Raw genomic sequence first — 21,619 nt, 5'->3', positions numbered from 1 at the left:
GAATGGCTGAAATCTGTCCTTAGCATTCCTCTTGAAAAGCACCACAATGCAATGGATTGAAAACATTGCATAGCTCAACTGCTGTGGACATACATGGTGGGGCTAAACTTGGCAACTTTTTGCATTAAATTCTCAAGCACTGCTAGAAATAAAGTAAGTTTAATTGCATCATTGTACTAAGGCGAAGTATCTCATTAGCAACAGCTACCGTGTGTGAAAGATGATGATAATAATGGCAGCACTTGAATAGTACTTTCTGTCTTCAAAGCACTTTGCAGACATTGTTTTTCTCTGAATGAAGGATGTGTTTTGCCCCTTTCAGCACTTCTCCAGTGAGGTAAATGTTCAATCTATCTGCCATGGATAAGAGACAAGGCTAAATGATTCCTAATGCTCTGTTGAAGTAGGGCCATAGTTTGTTGTTTTGTCTTAGTGGTGCAAAGCGGCATCACCTCAGCTGGTGGAAATCTTCAGGTTGTGTAAAATGAGGTATCTCCAGAGCCCCCAGCCGGTGTATGGGACAAGGCTTCAGTCAGTGGCATGTGCTCCAGCACTTGCGGAGGGGCTGACAAGCCAACCCACAGAGCAGGGGGTAAGTAGAGAGCAAAGAGCAAGGCCCCGAGTCAGGAACATGTCTGAGCGGCCGCGTCCAAATAATGAGGAAGGCTCTGTGCTGTCACTGGAGCCACCGACAAAACACCCATTGACTTATGAGCCAACCCAAGGGCCTTGACTTCTTATGCCATCTCACTGGTTTTCTTTGTTTTCCCGATGATAGCCCATTGTGCTTCACTCCCTTCCCTGACTCTGCTGCTTGTTCCCGTGCTCAGGACCCCACTTGCAACTCGACTGCTGTTGCTGGGCTTTGTTATACCCAGGTCAGATAGAGGGTCATGCTAGTTTATCGTGATAAAACTTATGAAAAGCAGCATGGGGAGGAAGGGAGTGAGCGTGCAGAGGAGGAGGTCACTGCTCTGCCACAGTCAGTGCCGCCCAACCTGTCTTGTTTTTTCTGTGGCCCGTCTGTGTGTTCAGGCAGGGTCTGAACAAACTGGGCAGGGAGAGGGGCAGTCGGTCTAGCTCGAAATCCCCATGAAAGCCAGGAAACAGGCATGGGAGGAAGGAAGCTAAGTGAAGACATCTGTGTAGCCTAGCTCTCGGCAGCTCTGCCTGGGGCAGGGGTGGGAGTGCCGTGCCAGCGATGACATAACATGGCTTGAAAACAGAGGAAACGGCGAAAGCGGAGCGTGGTCTGTGTCATGTGTGGCACGGGCATAGCAAGTACATAATGGAGCAGTGTCTGAGAAGCTTGCCTCTCTGCCTTGCACCCCACAAAGTAACTCTTAAAGTCTCTGAGCCGAAGAGGATGTGATATGGTTCAAAAACTCATCTTGGACTTTTTTCGCAGACGACTGAGCCAGAGGCCGACTGCTGAGGAACTGGAGCAGAGGAACATTCTGAAACGTAAGTCCTCTTCCTAAGGAGACTTAATCCGGAGCCAGCTAGAGTGGGTTAGTTTAGTTACACGTGCGTTTTTTATAAAATGTAACTGTTCTGCTATGTGCATCAAAAATAATTATAAACCTCACCATAAGTGCAAAGCAGTGTGCCAGTCTATACTGACCTTTGGAACCGCAGACATTGTAAACATTCATTAACATCAGAGCCAGTGTGTTCACAAGCATGAACAGTCTCTGGGAAAAGAAATCCAGACATTAAATCTCTTTTGCAAGTCCCTTTCCAAACAGAGGGATGTTTCCAAAAGCATTTATGCTGCTCTCACACAGATGATCATCCCATTATAATTCAGTAAAGACTTCAGGATGTGGCTTGAATTTTCTAGCCTTTAATATTCACTGTTCCTTTAAATAAACCAAAAATCGAGTGCTACATCTTCAAAACATTAACTGATACTTTAAAGAGGCAAAACACCATTTATGGATTGAAGTTGTTATGTGTGTTGCCATTTACTTCAATGGAAGCAGGACTGAGTTCAGACTAAATCTCATAATCTCGTGAATGAATCAGACATGACTATTTCTTTACTCACATGAAAATGGTTTGAATATTAAAGAAGACAAAACTGTTTGTCTAAATGTTTTGTAGTCCGAAGACAGAAGAAACGATTTCTTCCCTTTTCAAATTAGTAATCCATCATTCCAGGGAAGTTTTAAAAAGTAATACAAAAAATATTCTGAAGTAGTGCCTTAAAATACTATAGTGTCTGCTTAGTTCAGATCATAATATGCTTTTCATTGTTGTTCAAATAACTGCATTGCACAGAATCATAAGAGTGTGGTAGCAGGAGATTAATTCTCTCCGAATCAGTAAAATTGATTGATTAAATGCTGCAAAATCAAATTCCTAAGACATCTGTGGCAGTGATAGGGAATAAAACAGCATTCTTTTTTCCATTCGTTCATGTTACTGTGCCTGCCAGACAAAGATAGAGACGCTACTACCAAGGTGAAAATGAGGAAAGATTGGACACCAGAACCTGTCTGAGAGACCCCAAGGCCACTAATAAAGCCATTTGAATAGGGTCAGTCCCTTTTTGATAACCGTGCGCCTCCCAGCTACTCCATGCTCCTGTGCTTGACAGCTGCAGGAAATCAGCCTTCAAGGGCACACAAACCATGGAGATAGGTGGGGAATCCAGCTGCATTGCTCTCCTTGGCAGAGCTTAGGCGAAGCGGAACAGATGCCGATTTTTTAGGCAACTTGTGTTATCACCCGGGAGCCAACATGAGCCACCACACGTCATGCACCACCTAGCACCACTACATGACCAGTTATCAGCCTGGCACTGGCGGGGTGGCATCCAGAGGCTGTGGGAGGTGGGGATCTCAGGCAGCTGTTCTGGCAGCAGTATTTGAACTGGCATCAACAGAGAAGCAGCATCTTCAAATCCGGGTGCCTTATACAGGTGTTGTTAAAGGTCACCTTGTCAAGTGTCACAGTCACATAGCAACCTGACTTGTCTTATATCTCAGTGGAATTATCCCCTGAGTCACATCAGTTTCTTTTTGAGTTGAATACAGGCTCTTAAGAGACGAAGGTGTAATTGAATATTATCTTGAATCTAGAACGTTATTTAATTTCCTCAGTGAAAATGTTGTAACTTGGTTCCTAAGCAGAGATCTGCCCCCAGACATGTGTGTCTTTGTTGATGAACAACTTCATAACTACCATAAAAGATAATGTGGTATTGTCAAGGCATCAAAATTTTTGATGAAGCACAGGAAGACAAGGAACAAACAATTAAAACAATTTAAAAAAAAAAAAAAGGCATAAAATGCCATAGTGTTAAAAAGTAAAGTTTCTGCTCTGTACAGCATTGTTTTATGTTCTTTCTCTAGACAGCTGAGAAATGCAATTATGATAAGTATAGTAGAGCCTGTTCAGAACAGATACATAAGAAGCAGTGCTGAAAAGAGGAGTTGCCTAACCAAGTCAAGCTTTTTTCAAAAGCCCGGTTCATAGCATATCAAAGAAGAGAAAGCACAGCAACTCCCAGTTGAGTAAACAGGATTTCCGCCACAGTTAAAGCTGAAATTTCCTTCATGCAAATGTCTTGTTTAGTACCATGGTGTTCCTGTATAGCAAGATCTCATGGCAAGAAATGGGGCAAAATACAATCCCACACCAAGTCTTTATACAAGAAGTGTTCACTTCCTAGTTCCAAGGTGCTGGGATAATTAGGAGAGCACCTTCTTCACTGAATTATAATGACAAAAAGTCCCTTATACAAATCCAACTGCTTGCCAATAGCAACAGTAAAATTATAGTAGCCAGAGCAAAGGAACTAAGAACTGGGGAACTGATGCTTGAAGGATCCTTCCCTGAAGTATATCCAAGTCTCTCATTGATTCTTAAAATTTAAGTTAAAGGTATGTAATGGAAGTAAGTTCAGATCTGCAGGGTTATTGTGAAAATTCAACATCTCTTTTTGCAGTTAATACATCCAGGCCATATTAGTTTAAAAAGAAACATGTCTGAATCCTTCACCTATCACCAGCAGTGCTATTTCTATAATGGACAGAAATCTTCGGCTACTTCAGCTGTCAGCTTGACACATTCAGCTGGCATAAATTCCTCATAAAACAATAGTTAGCTGAGCTCTCAGGGTCTCATGCCATTCTGCTCAGCATTTCACACTGGCTTCACACTGGCAGAAAAATCATGTCCAAAAACCATCCCTCCATGCATGAACACACGTGGTTCTAGAGGAACAGGGCAGCTCCTGAATATCTAAACAACAGTTTTGTAGCTTCACAAGATTCACATGTTTTAATTAGTCTTAAAAATGGCTAGAACAAGGTCATTCTCACTTTTCTGAGAAGAATAGATTCCTAATTCCCAACTTCGACTTGGCAGAGGTTTCCAAACACAGAAATGAAATACCATTACTTAGGTTTTTACATAACTTCTCAGCTGCTTTCAGTTCCGCCCCAAACTCTGTTTATCTCTTAATCTTAGAAAGATTTATTCAGTGTCCCCATTACTGCAAGTAAGCATTTGCATCACCAGCTCTTCCGATTTTGAGAAACAAAGGAAGTACAGAATTGTTAGAAGAGAATCCAGCCAAGTAGGGACAGGAACCACTGAATGAGAAAAGGAAACATGAAAAATATAGTTATCACTATAGATGTTCCAATTACCATTTTAAAAGTAATTAGTAACTTTCCTGGCTGTCTCCTGATCTTTCTTTTTTTTATCATTTGCTGTAGTATTAGATTTCTTTTTTCCTCCAGAAAAGGTAAGCAGTATTTCTGGAAATAAGACATTTAATCAGAGATATATGATAAATCTTTGTAACATTGACTCACTTTTTGTCCAGTCCAGTGGAGAATTTCTCATCCTGCTGAAGACAGTGAGCAATTGCTATAGACCTCAGAGAGGCTGTCACCTCTCATCATCCTGTGTAGCAAGAAATCTGGCTTCCCACCTCCCACCTTCTCTTTGACTTTGCCCATGTTCTCTGTACCTTATGTCTTATTTCTGGCAGTGGAAGCACCAGTTTGAATGATTGGAATCATTGCATTGCCTCCACTGGGGACACACTTCCACTGAGGTAGACCTCCTTATATTGTATTTTTCTCAGTTGGCTAGTGGATGTGTGAGTGCTGATCTGCGCTCACTTAGTGAACAGCTGGGTGGTTGGAGATGTTGCAACCTCTGGTGTTTTTTTACTGCTGCTCTGCCAGAGGTCCCTGCCTCTCCAGCAGGATCAGCAGAGTATAAAGTGGGGATCCTCCCTGTTTTTTAATTAGTACAAAGTTGGACAATTCTGCTCAAACTATCTGCGCTGAAGGAAGTGAGGGACATTTTCATCTCCTATTTCATTGAGTCTAGCAGAGGAGATACTAACATCATAAGTTGTCCCAGGTATCTGCTAGGTGAATCTAAGTCAGTGCCCCTTTATTCATTCCTGCTGTGCCAAACTTGTGTTCAAATCATGTAGAGAGTATCCCTTAGCTTCCCTACAAAACAAGGGAAGCTTCCCAGGTGCTTTGGGACCCTTCATTGAAAGGCATCATGCACAGTATGTTCTGCATGTGTAAAATGACCTAATGATGGAAAGGACGTGACCTCAGTAGTGTGACTGGAGCCAGAGCGCACACCATCAGCCACTTTGCTTTGACCTACTAGCTAAACAGCAAGGATGGGACAGATGTTGAAACAAGGACTAGCATTTTTGGAATGGCCCAGGAGGTGTGTATCTATCGTCTTCCCTGCAGGCAGTTATCCCTACCTTAGCTACTTTGATCAGTGTAAGAGCAGGATCATAAATAGGGCACAGTATAGTTACATGTGAGGCTGCTGAGTTGTATTTGCTTGAGCCTGTCAGCTAGACTGACACAAAGGCAGTTTTATGTATCACAGGCATGGTTTGATTAAGGAGCAATTTAGACATCAGGGAAGCAGCTGGTCCTAACTGACTTAGGAACCGAGCACCTGGCAACCCAATTTTTTATAACTTTTAGTAAAAGTCAGTGCAAAGAGCTGCCTGAGATCCCAAGGTGAAGAAGATGTACCATGGTTGCAAGTTAGGTCTTGTTCTCCTGAGTGATAATGGTTGATGCTTGCCCTGGTAAGAACCTGCCACACATGATCATCTGTTTTAATTTCTTTAATTTGTTTTAATTTTGGAAGCAGATTGCCCTAGGATGTGCTTTTATGCTCCAGTGCAATGCTGCGAAGACTCATGATGGAAGGATAGTATGTCTTCACTCTGCTTAGACCATGAGAAGTTGGCAATTTTACATGTCATCCCTAGTGTGGGTTTTCCCTCCATTTTCTCTGAGGAGTAGCTTGGAGAAATTATGCTGTATCTGGAGAAAAATGAATCTTTTTCTTTTCCAATTCCTAACCTTGCAACCTGCTTTCCTCAAAACCCAGCCAAGGAGGAGGCTATAGATATTTCATGAAGTGTATAAGCAAGTGTAGTAGCTAGGGATCAAGGAAGTTCACTAGTCTCAGAGGGACATACTGTGCATCAGAGAAGTCCTGAAACATTCATATATTGATGGTGAGGCTTATTTGTTGCATACTGTGCATGTCTGATCACTCCACAGTCTGAGAGTTTTGTAAATCTTTTACAGCTCGAAATGAGCAAGAGGAACAGGAGGAAAAACGGGAGATAAAGAGAAGATTAACACGTAAGGTGAGAAGCAACTTTTATCCTATTACAGCACTACCATAACTTTCTCCCTACTGCACCGTCATTTGCCTTTTTCCTTTCCACAGCATCATTTTTAAAAAGGCAGTTTGAAGCAATTCTTAAAAGAAATCTTTAAAAGAAATCAGCTCTGATGTAGAGTGTAAGTACCTGTAAGTGACAGTCCCTGTAAGTGACAGCAAAGGGAAGAACTTCAGGTGCTATTGCCAGTGACATTTTGAAGCTGGGCAAAAAAAAATCAAATTTCTGTAACTGAAAGAACTTTGAACAGTGAAAGACTTGCAGATTTTGCTTTGGTCTAACTCTGTTCCCTGTAAATGTAATGACTTCTAAGATTGCAGGGAGAGCAAAGTCCAAGCAATGCTGATTGATTGCTTTTGAAACTTCCCCTAGAAAGCATTAAGCTGGGAAATAGCCTTTCTCTGGAAGGAGAGATTGTCATTGGAGACATTTAAACTAAATAAACACTTAGAAATGGTTATAGTTCAGAAAATAATCTTGTATCAGCAGGAAAGGATGGACTAAACAGCATAGTATTTTAGTTTAGTTTAGATTTGTTTTTTTCCCATTTGAAAATAATCTACTCTTAAAACCAAGAACAGTAATTTCAGCTACACAAGCTCTGTTTCTCCACTGGTGTAAATGTCTATGATAGTCCAACATACATAGCCAGCAAGCTAGTGTGTTATTGTAGCTAAACTTTATTTTGGCACTGACTTACTTCCCGACTACAGAGGTGGAGAAAGTTCCTTATAAACTCAGGCTTGCACCAACCCATTCCTGTACTTTTAAAATCTTTTTCACCTATGTGATTGCAAAGTTTCATGGTATAAATAGCCACAAAGTGCTATAAATAGTATATATAAGCAAAGGAGAGCTTGGATTGTTCTGAATTGTTTTAGATTAGAAATCTCAAACTTTCTTCTGAGCTCATGAGTTAGCAGAGCTCTGCTATCAACTGGGTGGATCTGCTTTTGTCTGCAGGGGCTGAAGTGTGGCTCAAACCGCTATAATGTTATTTTTTAAAACACTTGTATTCCTGACAGCAACAACAAGGATGTTCTCACATCCCCTCATAGCATTGCCTAAAAGAAAAGAGTAGCTAACTGCATTGCAGATGTTTATGGGCCTTGAGCTCTGCATGGAAACTAAAAATACTCTTTTATCAGCCTTTCACTTCCACTGCACATAGAAGGGTAAACACGTGCAGGAGTCCAGTCCAAACATCAGTTCCATCTGATGAACAGCTGTAATGGATAAAGAGCAAAGATACCCAGGCACAGGCTGCTCTCTTGTGGGAAAGGCTCATAGTGCATGAGCTATCCATTGCAGACGGAGGCTTCAGCTATATGATTTCTGTGATTTTTTTTATTAGTCTTGTTCCTGCTTTTAAGTAGGAACAATGGGGAAAAGAGTGTCAGCCCCATCCCCTGGCAATCTGCTCTTTAATGTTCATATCCACGTTCCAGGTCACATTCCTTTGAGTCCTGTCTGGCTTATTTCCAAGCATGGATTTACTCCCACCTCTCCCCAGCATGTTTATGAGCTTAGTAGCAATATGGCTTAGCATTGTTTGATTTTCATTATTTTTTTAAACTGCTGTTAATTTTTGAAGTGACTTCTTGTGCTTTAATGCAAGAATGAGAAATTTTAGTCTTTCCTACCAAACATGCTGTCAGAAAGGTTCAAAGATCACTAGAGGAAAGATGTGAATAAAATGTGTAAGTGGATGTGTAACACCTAGAAATGCTAAGCACCTAGTGAATCCTGAAAAAGCTGCTGTTATTCTCCAGTTTTGCTTTTCATGAATATAGCCCAGATGGGTCTCTGTTTACAGAGGAGCTGCAGGCTCCCTCTGTCCATCTATATTGAAGTCTTCTTGCCAACGGATTTTAAATCTCAGATCAAGAAGTTTAATTAAGCATGTGGAATGTTTTCCCAACAGACCTCTCTCTCTGCAGTCAGTTTTAATGCACACAAATGCCCACAGGGTAAATTCAGCATAAGGAAAGTATGCCAGGTTGCCCTCTTGTAACCGTGTGTGGATGGTGATAAGATGGAAGGGAGTCTTCCAAAGAAGATGGTTTGCTAAAGATGGACTCTGGATATCCAGGCCCCTCATTCCTTCTTCTTGAGGTCCAGCACCTTCAGAGATAAGGACTACTTCAGTTTGTTAGGAGGGACATGGGAATATGAGGGGACTTCTCCTAACACTGGCCTAAGCCACCCCACAAGCCATTCCCAGAACATGAACATGTGAAGGCCCTCTTGGGGACCTGTTGCATCTTGAGTCCCTCCATGAGGAGTTCTGCATTCCCAGGAAATACAACAAGAAGTGTATCATCTCCTCCTTAGCCTTGGTGAATTTGGCTATATACCAAGGTAATTAAGACAAGTCTAAACTCCCCGTGAAGACTCCCATTCCAGAGATGCATTTGTAGCTCAGATTAATAGTTACAGATTATTTGAAAAGAAGAATAAAGAATAAAGAAGAATAAAATTCTTCTTTTCCTATCTTCTCTCAAATGGCATCATGTTCCCTGTTTCCAGAGCTGTTAACTGCTTCCAATCCCCCAGTGCAAGTAGATACTTTTTCATGAAGGCCATCTCCAAAACTAAAAATCTCATAGCAGTAATGGTGACAACTTCAATGCTGATGTGTGTCTCTTGCTTAAAGGCTATGCATTAAAGTCTGTGAAATCTTTGCTCCTGTTAAATACTTGCCCCAGTAGAACCTAAATTCTCTGTTCGCAAGCTGATGCATAGCTGGGAAATGTCTTGCTGTTCAATCATTCCTTTAATTGACCTCCCTTGGCTTGGATCTGTGCAGGGTGTTTGAAATAATGAACCCTTGAGAGAGGTGTGACTAGTTAGAGGAAGGTGAGAAGAAGAAAAAAAACGAAGGTTAAAATATAGAAAAAGGTTAGCTGCTAATTTGGATAAATTGCATTTCTCCCCAAAGAGGGAAAAGGGCTCAGGGTCATTTTCGTCACATCCCACTCCTTTGTTAGAGCTACACGGAACCAGTCTTGCCAGGGAAGAAGGGGAGCAAAGGAAGGAGAGAGTTGTGCACCCTGCCAGTTAGGACCTGTAATTTCTCACCTTCCCTTGGTCATTAAATGACAACCATAACATTTTAATGAGGTAACAAAGCAGGCAAAAGTGAAGTGACAAGACAAGGAGCTCGTTAGGCTTAAAGAAGGGCATGCTCAGCATTTCAGAGCTGGCTGAATCCCAAAACCAGGCTAGCAAGAGCACGTTCCTCTCCCACATTACCTGTGACAGTGCATTGGTTCACTTTGTTTCCCATGCTGAGAAAATAGAGTTTGGTTTAAAACCTTCTCTTGCAAATTGACTTGGTATGAAAGCTTGAAATGTGCTCTTTTTATATTCAGTGATCCAGAAAATACAGAGGACAGCTTGGCCTCCTGTGATCAGATAACTGTTTCTGCCCTCACTTACGCTGCTTTTATACTAATACAAATCTGTTTATTTCAAAATGGATAATGCCCTGATTTTCACTAAAAAAAAAAAAAAAAAAAAAAAAAAGTCCTTCTCCCTCAGCTAACAAATCTTCACAAACAGACAAGCTGAAATACATATGCCAAGGTAGGACACCCAGAAAAAGTGGAGATAGGCACAGGTACACTCCTCTTGCACTAACAGAAGTAACCTTTTGTTATGCTTAAAAACATGTCCATACTCATGCCAGATTTTTATAGTGAAATTCTCTTCATATGCTACCTGTTCTTTGAGGAAACTTCTCCCCTAAAGTTCCTCCCTAAAGTACCTCTAAACAATTTCCAAACTCACCAGTATCAATAAAGCCTGACAAAACATGCAGAGAGCCGGCAGCGGCAGCTCAATACCTCAGACCTCTTCCTTTCTGCATGCAGCACGATTGCCTTGCAGGCATTTCATCATGTCCTCTAATGTTTCCCTTTGATGTATGTTCCAACGGTCCCCAATTCCTTCTGTCTGCTGGAAGAAGCAACGCTCGTTTTCACTTGTTGTCTGTGAAGTACTGTGTAGCATTAAATGTTTGGCCCAAGATGCTGCAGCTCTCATGTTACAAAAATAAATTCAAGGTGAGATCTCAGGTGAGCCGTGCCCTTGCCACAAGCAGACACTGAGCCGGTGCTGCTTACAGAGTTTGCTCCTCAAAGCCCTCTCCCCAGCTGCCAAGGTCATGAAGATATAAGGCTGCCCTGCACAGTCCAGCCCCACTGAGAGATGCCAGTACTTAGCAGCTCATGAGGAGGCTCTGCACTAGTCTGAAAAAGAGGCATCTCGGTTTGTTAGCAGGGCAAATAGTGTCGCTTTTACTAATTTAAAAAATGTCCATTAAGCATTATTGTCCTTTTCATTTTATTCATTATAATCAGATAGTCCCTTTGGTTTAATGAAGTGAATATTTTGTGTATATATGTATGTAAATATATGTAGATTTATGGCTGTGCAACAATTACATGGTATAAACTGTGGGTTTGAGGAGTCTCACAGGCTACTAGCATGAGACCCAATACATCATTTGCTGTTCTGCCCTAGGCCTCCTGGGTCACCTTGAGCCAGTGCCCATCTCTGGGACGTGTGTGGGAGGGAGACATCAAGCAGTGCAGTATACGAGGACTTGAAATCACACTGGTTGCATGTTGATCAAGCAAAGGCATGATCTCTAAAAAAAAAAAAAAATAGTACTAGTTACATGATGTCAGAGGAAGAAAAGGATCAGCTTTTAGGCTGTGTCACATTCAGATGTCACCTAAGAATGAAGAATGCACACTGAATCAAAAATTTCACAATGTGCTTATGCCCTTGACATTTTTGTGTGTAATTCCATGTATTACACACACTGAAGGACTCTACTTGCACAGAAAGGAGTGCAGTGATTTTCAGTGTTGTAAAATATGCTGGCAATACAAATTAATTTTGCTTGTGAATGGGAGAACTCGTCTCAGGTCTCTCAGGTCATCACAGAGCCCTGAACATTTACAGTGTTCTCTGATTCCTACCTGGACCCACAAGAACAGGGAAGGCAAATTACCTACCCAAGACTTCATTGAATTACTAAGCTATATTCATTGCAGTACCACCAGCGCAGTCCCACTCCCGTCAGAAGTCCCACAGCAGGAGCTCTTGGTGCTCTTGCATTCTCAACACTCTCTAGACAACATCCTAGCACAGCAGGATATAGTGGATCAAAAGTCACTGCTACTGTCTCCTTTGGAAAACCTTGCTCATCACTTAGGCTGGCGACACTGCACAAACATGAAAGCCAGCTAAAGTCAAGAGCTGTCAGAAGCTGTGAAATTGAGTCAATCATTTTTTAAAGGTTCTCTTCCCGTTTCCCTTGTAGCCATTTAGAAGCACAGAGTTTAATTAAAAGTATTTCATATTTCATTCATGTCATCATATCCTGGGTAATAGAGTACTTCATTAAAAAAAAGAATTCCCATCCTAATGTGAAATAACATCTAGGCTCTGGCCTAAACCAGTAAAAGCTGAGAAATGTACACATAATTTTGGTGATTCACCCTTAATTCATGCTGTTGTGGAAAAAAAAAAAAAAACTGATACAAATAAGGATAGCGTGTCAACTTTAGCTTTGAAAATCTTGGCTGTACTCCTAATGATTATTATTTCAGTACAAAGACTCTCTCTGTTCCCATAGAAAGGCTTAGACAAAATAAAAATCAGAAGAAAATTTCAGCTATTCTGCCTGAATAATTTTGAATGAAGACTAAAAAATCTTCTAATACTTCTTTCTCTTATTTCTAGAGTTATTAGAAAAACCTAGCACTTCAAAATCACATTTAAGATGACCTGTGCAGCAGAAATAAGCCTTCTGTATAGCGCAACTGTGGTAACACTTGAAACATGCTAAGTTTGTCTCTCACATTTTTTAAAGCCCATCTATTTATTGTAGTGTGTGTTTGGCTTGCAGCTAACTTCTTAGGTGTCATGGATGCAGGTGGAGGAGGCAATTCTGTTCCGATAAAGAATAAAAAGTCATGGTCTCGAATCTACACATTTCAATCTACTTTTTTATACTCTTTCCCTTTCTGATACAATATTCTAGCTCAAAGATAGCTATGTCCTAGTGAAAAACAAACGAACAAAAATAGCAGCAACAAAAACCTGCATCAATGTATGCATTTTGCTTTCAAAACAATAAAATGGTGACCAAAATGTGTAATTGCAGTTAGGAAAGCCCTGCTTCTTGCAGACCTCCATGTATACTCTTTGACTGATCTGATCATGGCCTTGGCTATATGAAATGGTGCTTTTTTGGGGAAGCTTTTGGAAGAAGTAGTAAGAGGAAAGTTGTAACTGTTACATGACTGACCCATGTGCAAGGTCAAGCTCATCCCATGAAACTTTGTATCTCCCATACAAGAAGGTCAAAGGGAGAAGACTGTCTATAGTCCTAAGAGTTTTCAAGGGTTCTAAGGTGTTCTTTTTCAAACTTTTTTTTTCTCTGTTAAATGCTGCAATTTACCTTGATTGGTGTTGGAGATGACACAAGAACTGCAGAACGGGGACTTGACTGTAGAGTTGTGCTGCTGCTTACGCTTTCTCTCCATGATTTCTCCTTTCTGCATGCGCCCAAGGGCACAGCTGCAGCCCAGAGCAGTGGGAAGTGCTCCCGAACTCTCCCTGTCCTCCCAAATACCTCCTAGAATGGCATTTCTGCACTTGCTTTTCAGATGAGATGCTTGGATCATTTTGTGAGTGAGAGCTCAGGACTTTCTGTAGAAGGAAAGCAGCCCCACTGCTGTCTCTGGTACAACCATGGTTTTTAAAAGAGAAAATAGAGGCAACCATCCATGCCAAGAACAATCACATAGGGATTTAAATCCAGGTGCAGAATAGGGAGGTGGAGCAATATTGCACTGGCAAACAAGTGCCGTAGAAAGATGGGATTTCAAGGATGCACTTCTCTTTCCTCTGGCCTAGCTAATTTGTCATCCTATGCTTAGCATCCTGGCTGTTTTGTGTCTTAATTCTCCCTGGGAGAGGAAATACAGGGAACCAAGATACTTGATATGCGAGGAAGGTAGAATTTCCCTTCAGGAGCCAAGAGCCTAAATACATTTGCACAAAACAGTCTCAAGCATTTTATGAAATGTTGAGACCTTTCACTATTTGCAGGAGTGGAGTATTGCAAAACACAACACTGACACATTTTGCATATCAACACTTAACACACATTCTGCTTTTTCTAATGAATAGGAGTAGCTGGCTGTTTAATTGTTAGTGGGCCAGGATTCTTTTCCCAGGTATGTCAGGATTGTGAATATTCCATTCTACTGGAGGATTTGCACAAACCACATATAGTACAGCACCTTCTTCAGAAACAGTCATGTAATTCCTCTGTAAATCTAGGGAGAAGAGATCCCCGAAAACCCATGTCTGTCATTAGCTATGTAACTGGTGTATGTATGTTAGCTGGACTACTAGCACACAACTGTGTTTCTAATTTGAGAGGAGATTTTTAACTGTGGCTGCTTATTCTGCTAAGGAATTTGGAAGAAATGCCTTCGAACAATGGACATGTTTAATGTCAACAATGTTGACATGCTACAATCCACCCTTGCCTTTTTTTTTTTTTTTTTTTTTTTTGGCTTATAATATGCAATGTAAACTGTTAAAAAGCAAATATACCGTGACATAAAATTGAGCTGCAGCATACAGTGAAAAGTTCAATGAGCAGTAGTCATCATCATGCCTGCCTTTTCTGGAGGTAAGGACAAGTCTGCAGATTATCAGAATGGTAAGAAATGTTTGTTACCCTTTGCATGTAGTTCAGGATAGGGTCTGCCTAGTGCATTTGCTTTATTCTTCCCAGGAAGCTCTAAAACACATTCAGCAACTCAAGATGTGAGGAATACACCCTGCGTAGGCAGCTTTAAGTTGTGTTGAGGTCCACATCTCTTCCTGGGACATCTGTGCACTATGAGACTTACTTGCACTGCATCTAATTTATCAACCACAGCCTGGGATTGGAGTTTCCAAGCACAGTTGCTTCCCAAGCAGTAGTCTGCTGCTCTGGCAGTAAGTTTGGATAATATACGAGGTGCAATGGCAAACAGCAGGTTAACATCCAATTAGCAAGGCTATGGAAGATCATAATACTCAATGGTACAGGGAATGTCTGTGCCCTCATTACTGTTTTGAAGGCTGTGATAAAATAAATCCTCCATCAGAACTTTGTGAGTTAAAAATGAAGATCTGATGCCCTTTCCCCCTCCTTTCTCACACTCGCAGCTGAGTCAAAGGCCCACAGTAGAAGAGCTGCGTGAGAGGAAGATCCTCATCCGCTTCAGTGACTACGTGGAAGTCGCAGACGCGCAGGACTATGACAGGAGGGCGGACAAGCCCTGGACACGACTCACAGCCGCTGACAAAGTAAGCAGATTTTGAAGTAGCGCCCAAAATGGCCAAGGCACCTCCATCCCCCTCCAGCCAACTAACTTCTCCGCAGTGTTAAGACAGGAGGGTTCAACCCTCATTCAGAGAGGGACAGGATGGCTCAGAGAGTCATTCCTCACTCAGATTTCCTGTCTCATTCGGCAGAGTATTTTAACCTTTAAAATGAAATCTGTAGATGGAGGCAAGTTGCATCCCTGGTGTCAAGTGCACTGCCATTTGAGCATCATTGGGACCTTCTGTTCTCTCACCAAGTAGCATCTGTGATAAGGACGTTGGTGGCAAACAGGTTAAATCCCTGCCCAATAATAATATAAATCACATCTTCAGGGACTTAATGGTGTCTTAGGAAGAAGGTGAAACCTTACTGATAGTTCAGGCAGGTTCTGCTCTGCCTTCTTTCTAGACTGGGTATCACTTTCTGTATGTGCAAATGTCAAGTGATGTGAACTAATCTGGAAAAAAAGCAAAACTTTTCTGAATTGTCCCCAGAGCATAATACATTGGATTAAATTCCCATTTTACTTCATTGTGTTGGAAAAGATCTTAATCAAGTGACCTAACCAGTCTATCAGTTATATTCTCTGATTTGGTAGATGAGGGAGAAACAAAGTGTTCAATTAGTTCTGTGGTCTTTGAGAGATCCCTCTTTAAAATTAAGGGTATGGAGAGACTTTAGCTGGGAAGATACAATATTTTGTGTCCAAAGAGACTCTTTCTCATCCTGAGTCTGTGAAAAAGACAAGTATTAAGTGCCACTATTAAAAGTAGCCTAGTAAAGCATTCAGTGTTAAGGAAAAGTACTTTGATGTTGCCCTGACTTTTTTTTGTAAGACAAATGCAAGGTCAATAAATAAAGCAAAAAGCTTCAAGTTCTCCAGATGAATCTTTTCTCAGAAAAGCAGAAGAATAATAATATTAATGCTCCTTACATGCATAAGGAAGCAGATGTATCCCTTTGCAGGCCAGGGTCATGTGGCAATGTTCTGATTTTTGCTGTTCAGATCACCTGCTTCCTCACATCAGTATGTCCACTGTTAGGAAAGATAGTCAAACTAGTATCAATCCTGAAATGCCTGGCAGAGCACCAATGCCCTTTAAAAGATTATTTTCTTCCAAAGCTCTGATTCAATAACTGTCTCCATTGATTAGTACCGACTAGATTTATTACAAAAATTGATTTTAGTAGTGGGTGTTCTGGTTGGTCAGTAAATCTTACTCCGTGTGCTAGATGTAGGGAATTGGGTTCAATCTGACCTCACCTTTACCAAGTTTGCCTGTTAGAGGAGTCAAGAGGGTGCATTAAACCTCGCCGACACACCAGAGGTGAAGGGGGCAATAGATGGCAGGCACTGCGGGAGCCAGCAGCCCGTGCGACCTCCGTCACAGCCACTTAAGCAGCAAATTGCTTTGCTGAAGGTGGGCCCTCGAGTTGCTGCATAACCATCTCTCTGCAGTGATAAATGGAAGCAGAGCCTGAGAGATGTTTCTAGTAAATAAAAAGGAACAAAGTTGTATAGGAGGAGTACAAAGGACCTTTTCTATAGCTCACATTCAAAATATACCATGTAGGGCCTGTGAGGAAGTTGGTGACTGGATCAGTGGCTATTACTAAAGTGCTGTTTTGGAGCTGGTGCTCTTAGACTACGTCAGATTTCTTAAATGGAGACAAATTCCTGCCAGACACCAGTGATGCTGACTGGAGCAGGCACTTCTGTGAGTAAAACTTTTCAGTATCCCAGGGAAAGAGCCTGGATCCATGAGAGCATTTGGCCACAGCAGCCGCCTTGCTTGGGTTTGCTGTAGGATGCCTGTGAGGCTAACTTGCAAGCTACAAACAGCACAGTACGCCAGAAAATTAAGCTGATACGGGCTTGGGCCAGTTCTGTTCAGCACCCTCTCCCGCAGGCAGCTGCTTCCAAGAGCCCCTCTGCAGAGGCCGTGGATATCTGTCTGTCCTACAGGGGCTAAAGACCAGCACCTGGGGAGCCAGATCTTCCTGTGCCATGGCAGTTGAGCTCATTTTAGATAATTTCACCCTGGAAAATCCACATGAAGGCAGGAGACATCACAAATATGAGACTTTGGTGAGATCTAGACCAAGTTGACTCAGAGTCCAGCTCTGAAAGAGAAGATACCCTTCAAGAATCTCAGTTGCATGTTTTTTCCTCATACATATGCTAATTTGAATTTTGTACATGAAAGTGTTTACGTAATAAGCCAGAATTGAGTTTCCTGTCTGTGTTGTCTACAATGCATTTTCAAATTGATGTATTCCAGTGAAGCATTTATCTCTTCCCGTTATGTGATTTAAAGCATATTTATCTCTTTTCCTTTTCCCATTTTAAAGCCTTTTATATGCTTTTCTCTGCCTCTGATAATGTTATGTAAGATTTCTTCACTTTTAATATACTGTTTGGAGAACAAAATGAACTTACTTTGATCTTGCTCATTTATAAATTTATGAGTTCATTTGTCCTTTGCAGGCAGCCATTCGAAAAGAGCTTAATGAATTTAAAAGCACTGAAATGGAAGTTCATGAATTAAGTAGGCATCTAACAAGGTAAGTTGAGATTAATTTTTAAGACTAGTAATGAATACTGTTGTTTTCCAAAAAATCCCAGGGGCATTTCTCAAACACCCACCGAACACACTGCTGTGTAATTCCAAATATTTGGAATTACAGGCTGTAAATAAAAGCTCACCCAGACAAACTCATACTGCCATTACCTGACTGTTTGCGAGCATGTTCTGTCTCTTCAGCAAAGCGCAAGCTCCTCTTAGTTTGTTCGAACACAAGAAACTCCCCTTCTAGAGCAACTACATAGCAAGGTGTAACTGTACTGCAAACGAAAAGATGCTGAATGTACAGTTATTTCATGCTACATACTTGCTATGCATGGATTACTCAGCCGTGTATTCCAAGTCTTGCCATAGGCAATGCAGGGGTGAAATAGCAAGATCAGCAATAGGAAGAGAGATGCTATTTTATACTCTTAGGCATTTTTGGTTAAAAAGGTTAAGTCTGAATTATTCCAGGCCCAAAACTAACAACTGGCAGCATGAGGTCTGAGTCCACTGGAAGGTCAGGTCACTTCCCCTAGTACAGCGTGTGCTGAGTCTGATCTGGCTTTAAGTCTGAGATGAGCTGAACTCCTGGAATTTTAGCTGAAACCAGACCTCTGCAAATCAACATTAGCTCACTTTCATTGTTATACACTAAAATCAAGTTTTAGGTATTCAAGACAAAAGGGAGGGAGATCTTGTGCAAAACTGGAGTGGCCCTTGCATTTATGCATTCAACAGATACGTACTCATAAAAATGCAGTTAATACTTTTAAGAAAAATACATAAAAGCTTTAGGCAAAATTTAATTTGTATTAGGAGACTTACGTATATAAATTTACGTATATAAATGAGTAATTGCATTAAGTGCATGTATTATGCATGCATCCCCCTGCAGAAATGATCAGCCTTCTATTTCCTGTCACGTGCTCAGATGCTTTCATTGGAGTTTTTAATAGTGGAGTGCAGCTGGAAACAAGTGAGCTGCCCTTAAGCGATGTGGTTTGGACAAAGCTTTAGGGTGTGCAGTGGGCCTTGATCTGTTGACTCCAGTCATTGGCACCTGAAAGGATATTTGGCTGTCAAAAAGTCTATTCTCCAGTAGGGTAGTATCATTGACTAGCTTAGGAAAGGCCTTGACAGTTTTAAAGGGGTCTTGCTAAAAGGAGTTGAAGTCCTCTGGCTTCCATGAGTCATCCCACAGAAATGAAGTCTGCTTTAGTTTTCAGGGAAGTCTGTCCAGCTGTTTGGCTTTTGCAAGTTTGTGGGCAGTATTTTGCTTCTCTTTCCCTGTTGGAATGAGCAGGCACTCTCTCAGCTTCACTCAGTGTCTTTGACTCGCTCAGTTGTTGGTGCATATTCAGAACTATGGCCAGTGTAATAGGATATGGAATAAGGGTTTGTCTGAAGTTCAGCAGAACTTACTGGTTAGACAAGTGGCCTCAGGCAGGTGGAGGGAGGGGTGGAAATCACATTTAAATAAAATTGAGCAATTCCCTTAAACCCACTTAGATAAATCACCATTATAAAATCATTAGCAAGGTAATGAGTTATTTGTGCCATTGGGTAGTGACATGAGCCAAGCAAAGAAAGTGTTGCTTTACTAGTAGGTTGGGTTAATTACTTCATGATGAAGTGAAAAATCAAAGCTTAAAAAACACTTATGCACTATTGACCCAAGCAGGCCTTGTAACACATGGTGCACACACAGAAAGGTGTCTGTTCTGGGCCCACAGGGCCTGCATGGCTGCTACCCAGGTTTGCCACTGCAGCAATTAGTTTCCTGGTCTTTTTGTATACAAGATATACATTGAGGATGTTCTCTCTTTCTTACAGTTTCTGACTTTTTTTTTTTCTTTTTTTTGGCTTTCAGGTTTCATAGACCATAGCAGTTCAACTCTACCTGACTACTATGCCGTCTTCAAAATATAACTAAAAGGAACCATAAGTGCTGGTATTATTCACTTCCCTGTTACGTACAGTGTAAATCTTCTGAACTGCCTTTTTAAAAAAGAGTAATAAATAAATATAAAAAAGAAGAAGAAAATTGTATTTACATATGTTGGGTACTGCAGCATCATCAGACCTGCTGATTCAAGCTTCAGTAACAGAAAATACCCCTGGTGGGAATCGTGCCAAGACTTGGCATCTATGTATAAGACTTTCCTGGCATGTGGATTTGCCGTACGTGTTCCAGCCTAGCTGGTGGTGCATCCGTTTCATCTTCAGGCATCCCTCATCCTGATGAGCCTCTGTCATCAACTCTGGAGAGCCCTGAGGCGGTGTTCAGGGAATCACTGGCCTGGGTGCAGCGCCTACATCAAACACTTCCCTCAGTCTGCAAGCTCCTTGTGGGCACGGCGGAGGAGCAGAACCACCCTACGGACCAGCCCATCTGTGAACATCATCTCACTGGAAAGGCATTTGCTTTCCCTGGAGAAGGTTACGGCCAGTTCTTAGGCACTGCTTGGCTTCCAAGAAGTAAATGGTATCACCTTAAAAGAGCAGGACTCCTTACTGAAGGCTGCTTCAGTTCTAGCAACTGATTATTTTTCATCTCTTTCCAATGTAGTTTTCTAATGCCAGTTATTAACCCATCAGCAGTACATGGCAGGAATGTTGACAACAAGCAAAACCATCTCTTTGTGGTCACTGCATGGCATTCCCTCAGCTCGTAGTTTGTTTTATGCCCAAGCCTCGTGATTGTATGAGGGCCAATGCGCACCCTGCAGCGAGACAAGCTTGGATTCCCACCCGCTTTGCAGAGGGTACATGACATGAGAAACTGGGGGCTCAGTTAGGGACATTCATCCTCTCTGTATCAGGTGTGTAAAGAATTCATACTTAGGAAAAAAAAAAAAAAAACTTCTTCTCAATTCCAGAATTCCAGCATGGAAGATTGTGCTTTCTGGCCTAACAAAAGGAGACTGTTGCACATTGCTATGGTTGGTGAGACTTGACACTGGTGTCTACAGCTGAGGCGTAAGGACAGAAATCTGGGGGTGTTGTTTTGATTTTAGTTTATTTTTATTACCATGGTTTAACACACAAACTGACCAAGTAGGACTCAGAGAGCTGGTCACTCTGGGCCTGATTTACCTGCCAACTTAAGTGTGTGCTTAATACTAAGTAAGCATCCAAATAGTCTCACTGCATTCTCAATGCGTCTCACAGACTTAGTTGAAGCTGAACACATATAAGTGCATTTCTGAATTTAGGCCAGGACCTTCCAGGATCAAGTCCTTAACTAGTATAATGCCAGCAAGCTCTAGCAAATGTTTTCTAGGATTTCCTTTCAGCATTTATAAGAAACTATTATGCCATGCTTTGGATCAATGGTTCAAAGCACTGTAGCAACATTACTGTAAGAAGTTCCAGAATTTGACTTCAGGATACCTTTTTTCTTCCATAATAGCTATTTTTCTTTGAAAGTTTTAACAGAGAGGCCAAAGTTTTTTACTATGATATTGTTATTTCTGTTATTATTTTATTATTTTTTCCTTTCTCACTGTCTTCCATGTATCTATCCACTCTTCTGTGCTCCCTCTCTACCTCCACTGATGCTAAAGTTATCCTTCATCAATCACAGGCCAAGGGGCTTCTCAGAGGTGAAAATTTTGTGGCCAGCTTTGCACAGTGCCAAGCGCTCCTGCTTCTTCTCAGGCCTTGGCCTCATCTTCTGGTTGTGGGAGGAAAGGATAAGGACTTAGCACGTGGAGTAGCGAACTGGGCTTGCCCAAAGGGTGTTGGAAGTGAGGCTTGGTGACTCCATGTAGGCTTAGCAGTTCTCAGTACCTTGCAGATTTGCACTCGACTGGAGACAAGCCAAAGTGGTTCCTCCTTGTCCGTGGCCCTCCATGCAACTCTACCAAGTCTCAGCTATTAAGCAGCACTTGGCCATGGTAGAATGGAAGGTGCTGCAAAGGAAAGTGAAAACTAGCT

The 21,619-nt window shown here is 41.6% G+C and overlaps 1 protein-coding gene and 1 long non-coding RNA gene across 7 annotated transcripts in view; one reads left to right on the top strand and one right to left on the bottom strand.

Moving 5' to 3' along the window:
- The window catches only part of PHACTR1 (phosphatase and actin regulator 1), a 290,390-nt gene extending 270,609 nt beyond the window's left edge, over positions 1-19,781 (top strand). For all 6 annotated transcript variants that reach the window (XM_088521727.1, XM_088521728.1, XM_088521729.1 and 3 more), the window contains 5 exons: positions 1,409-1,464; positions 6,606-6,667; positions 14,951-15,091; positions 17,599-17,675; positions 19,551-19,781. In XM_088521727.1, the coding sequence (XP_088377853.1) occupies positions 1,409-1,464; positions 6,606-6,667; positions 14,951-15,091; positions 17,599-17,675; positions 19,551-19,566 (352 nt within the window). In that variant the 3' untranslated portion in view covers positions 19,567-19,781. The remainder of the gene's footprint in view (positions 1-1,408; positions 1,465-6,605; positions 6,668-14,950; positions 15,092-17,598; positions 17,676-19,550) is intronic.
- Positions 1-21,619, bottom strand: part of LOC148595252 (uncharacterized) — a 123,915-nt gene that overhangs the window by 92,465 nt on the left and 9,831 nt on the right. The gene's annotated exons all lie outside the window — the stretch shown is intronic.

Source organism: Tinamus guttatus, unplaced genomic scaffold (assembly GCF_059628265.1).
Source record: "Tinamus guttatus ecotype Peru unplaced genomic scaffold, ASM5962826v1 Tinamus_guttatus_pri_ptg000131l, whole genome shotgun sequence".
Taxonomy (NCBI): Eukaryota; Metazoa; Chordata; class Aves; order Tinamiformes; family Tinamidae; genus Tinamus; species Tinamus guttatus.
This window is presented reverse-complemented; position numbering and strand designations above follow the sequence as displayed.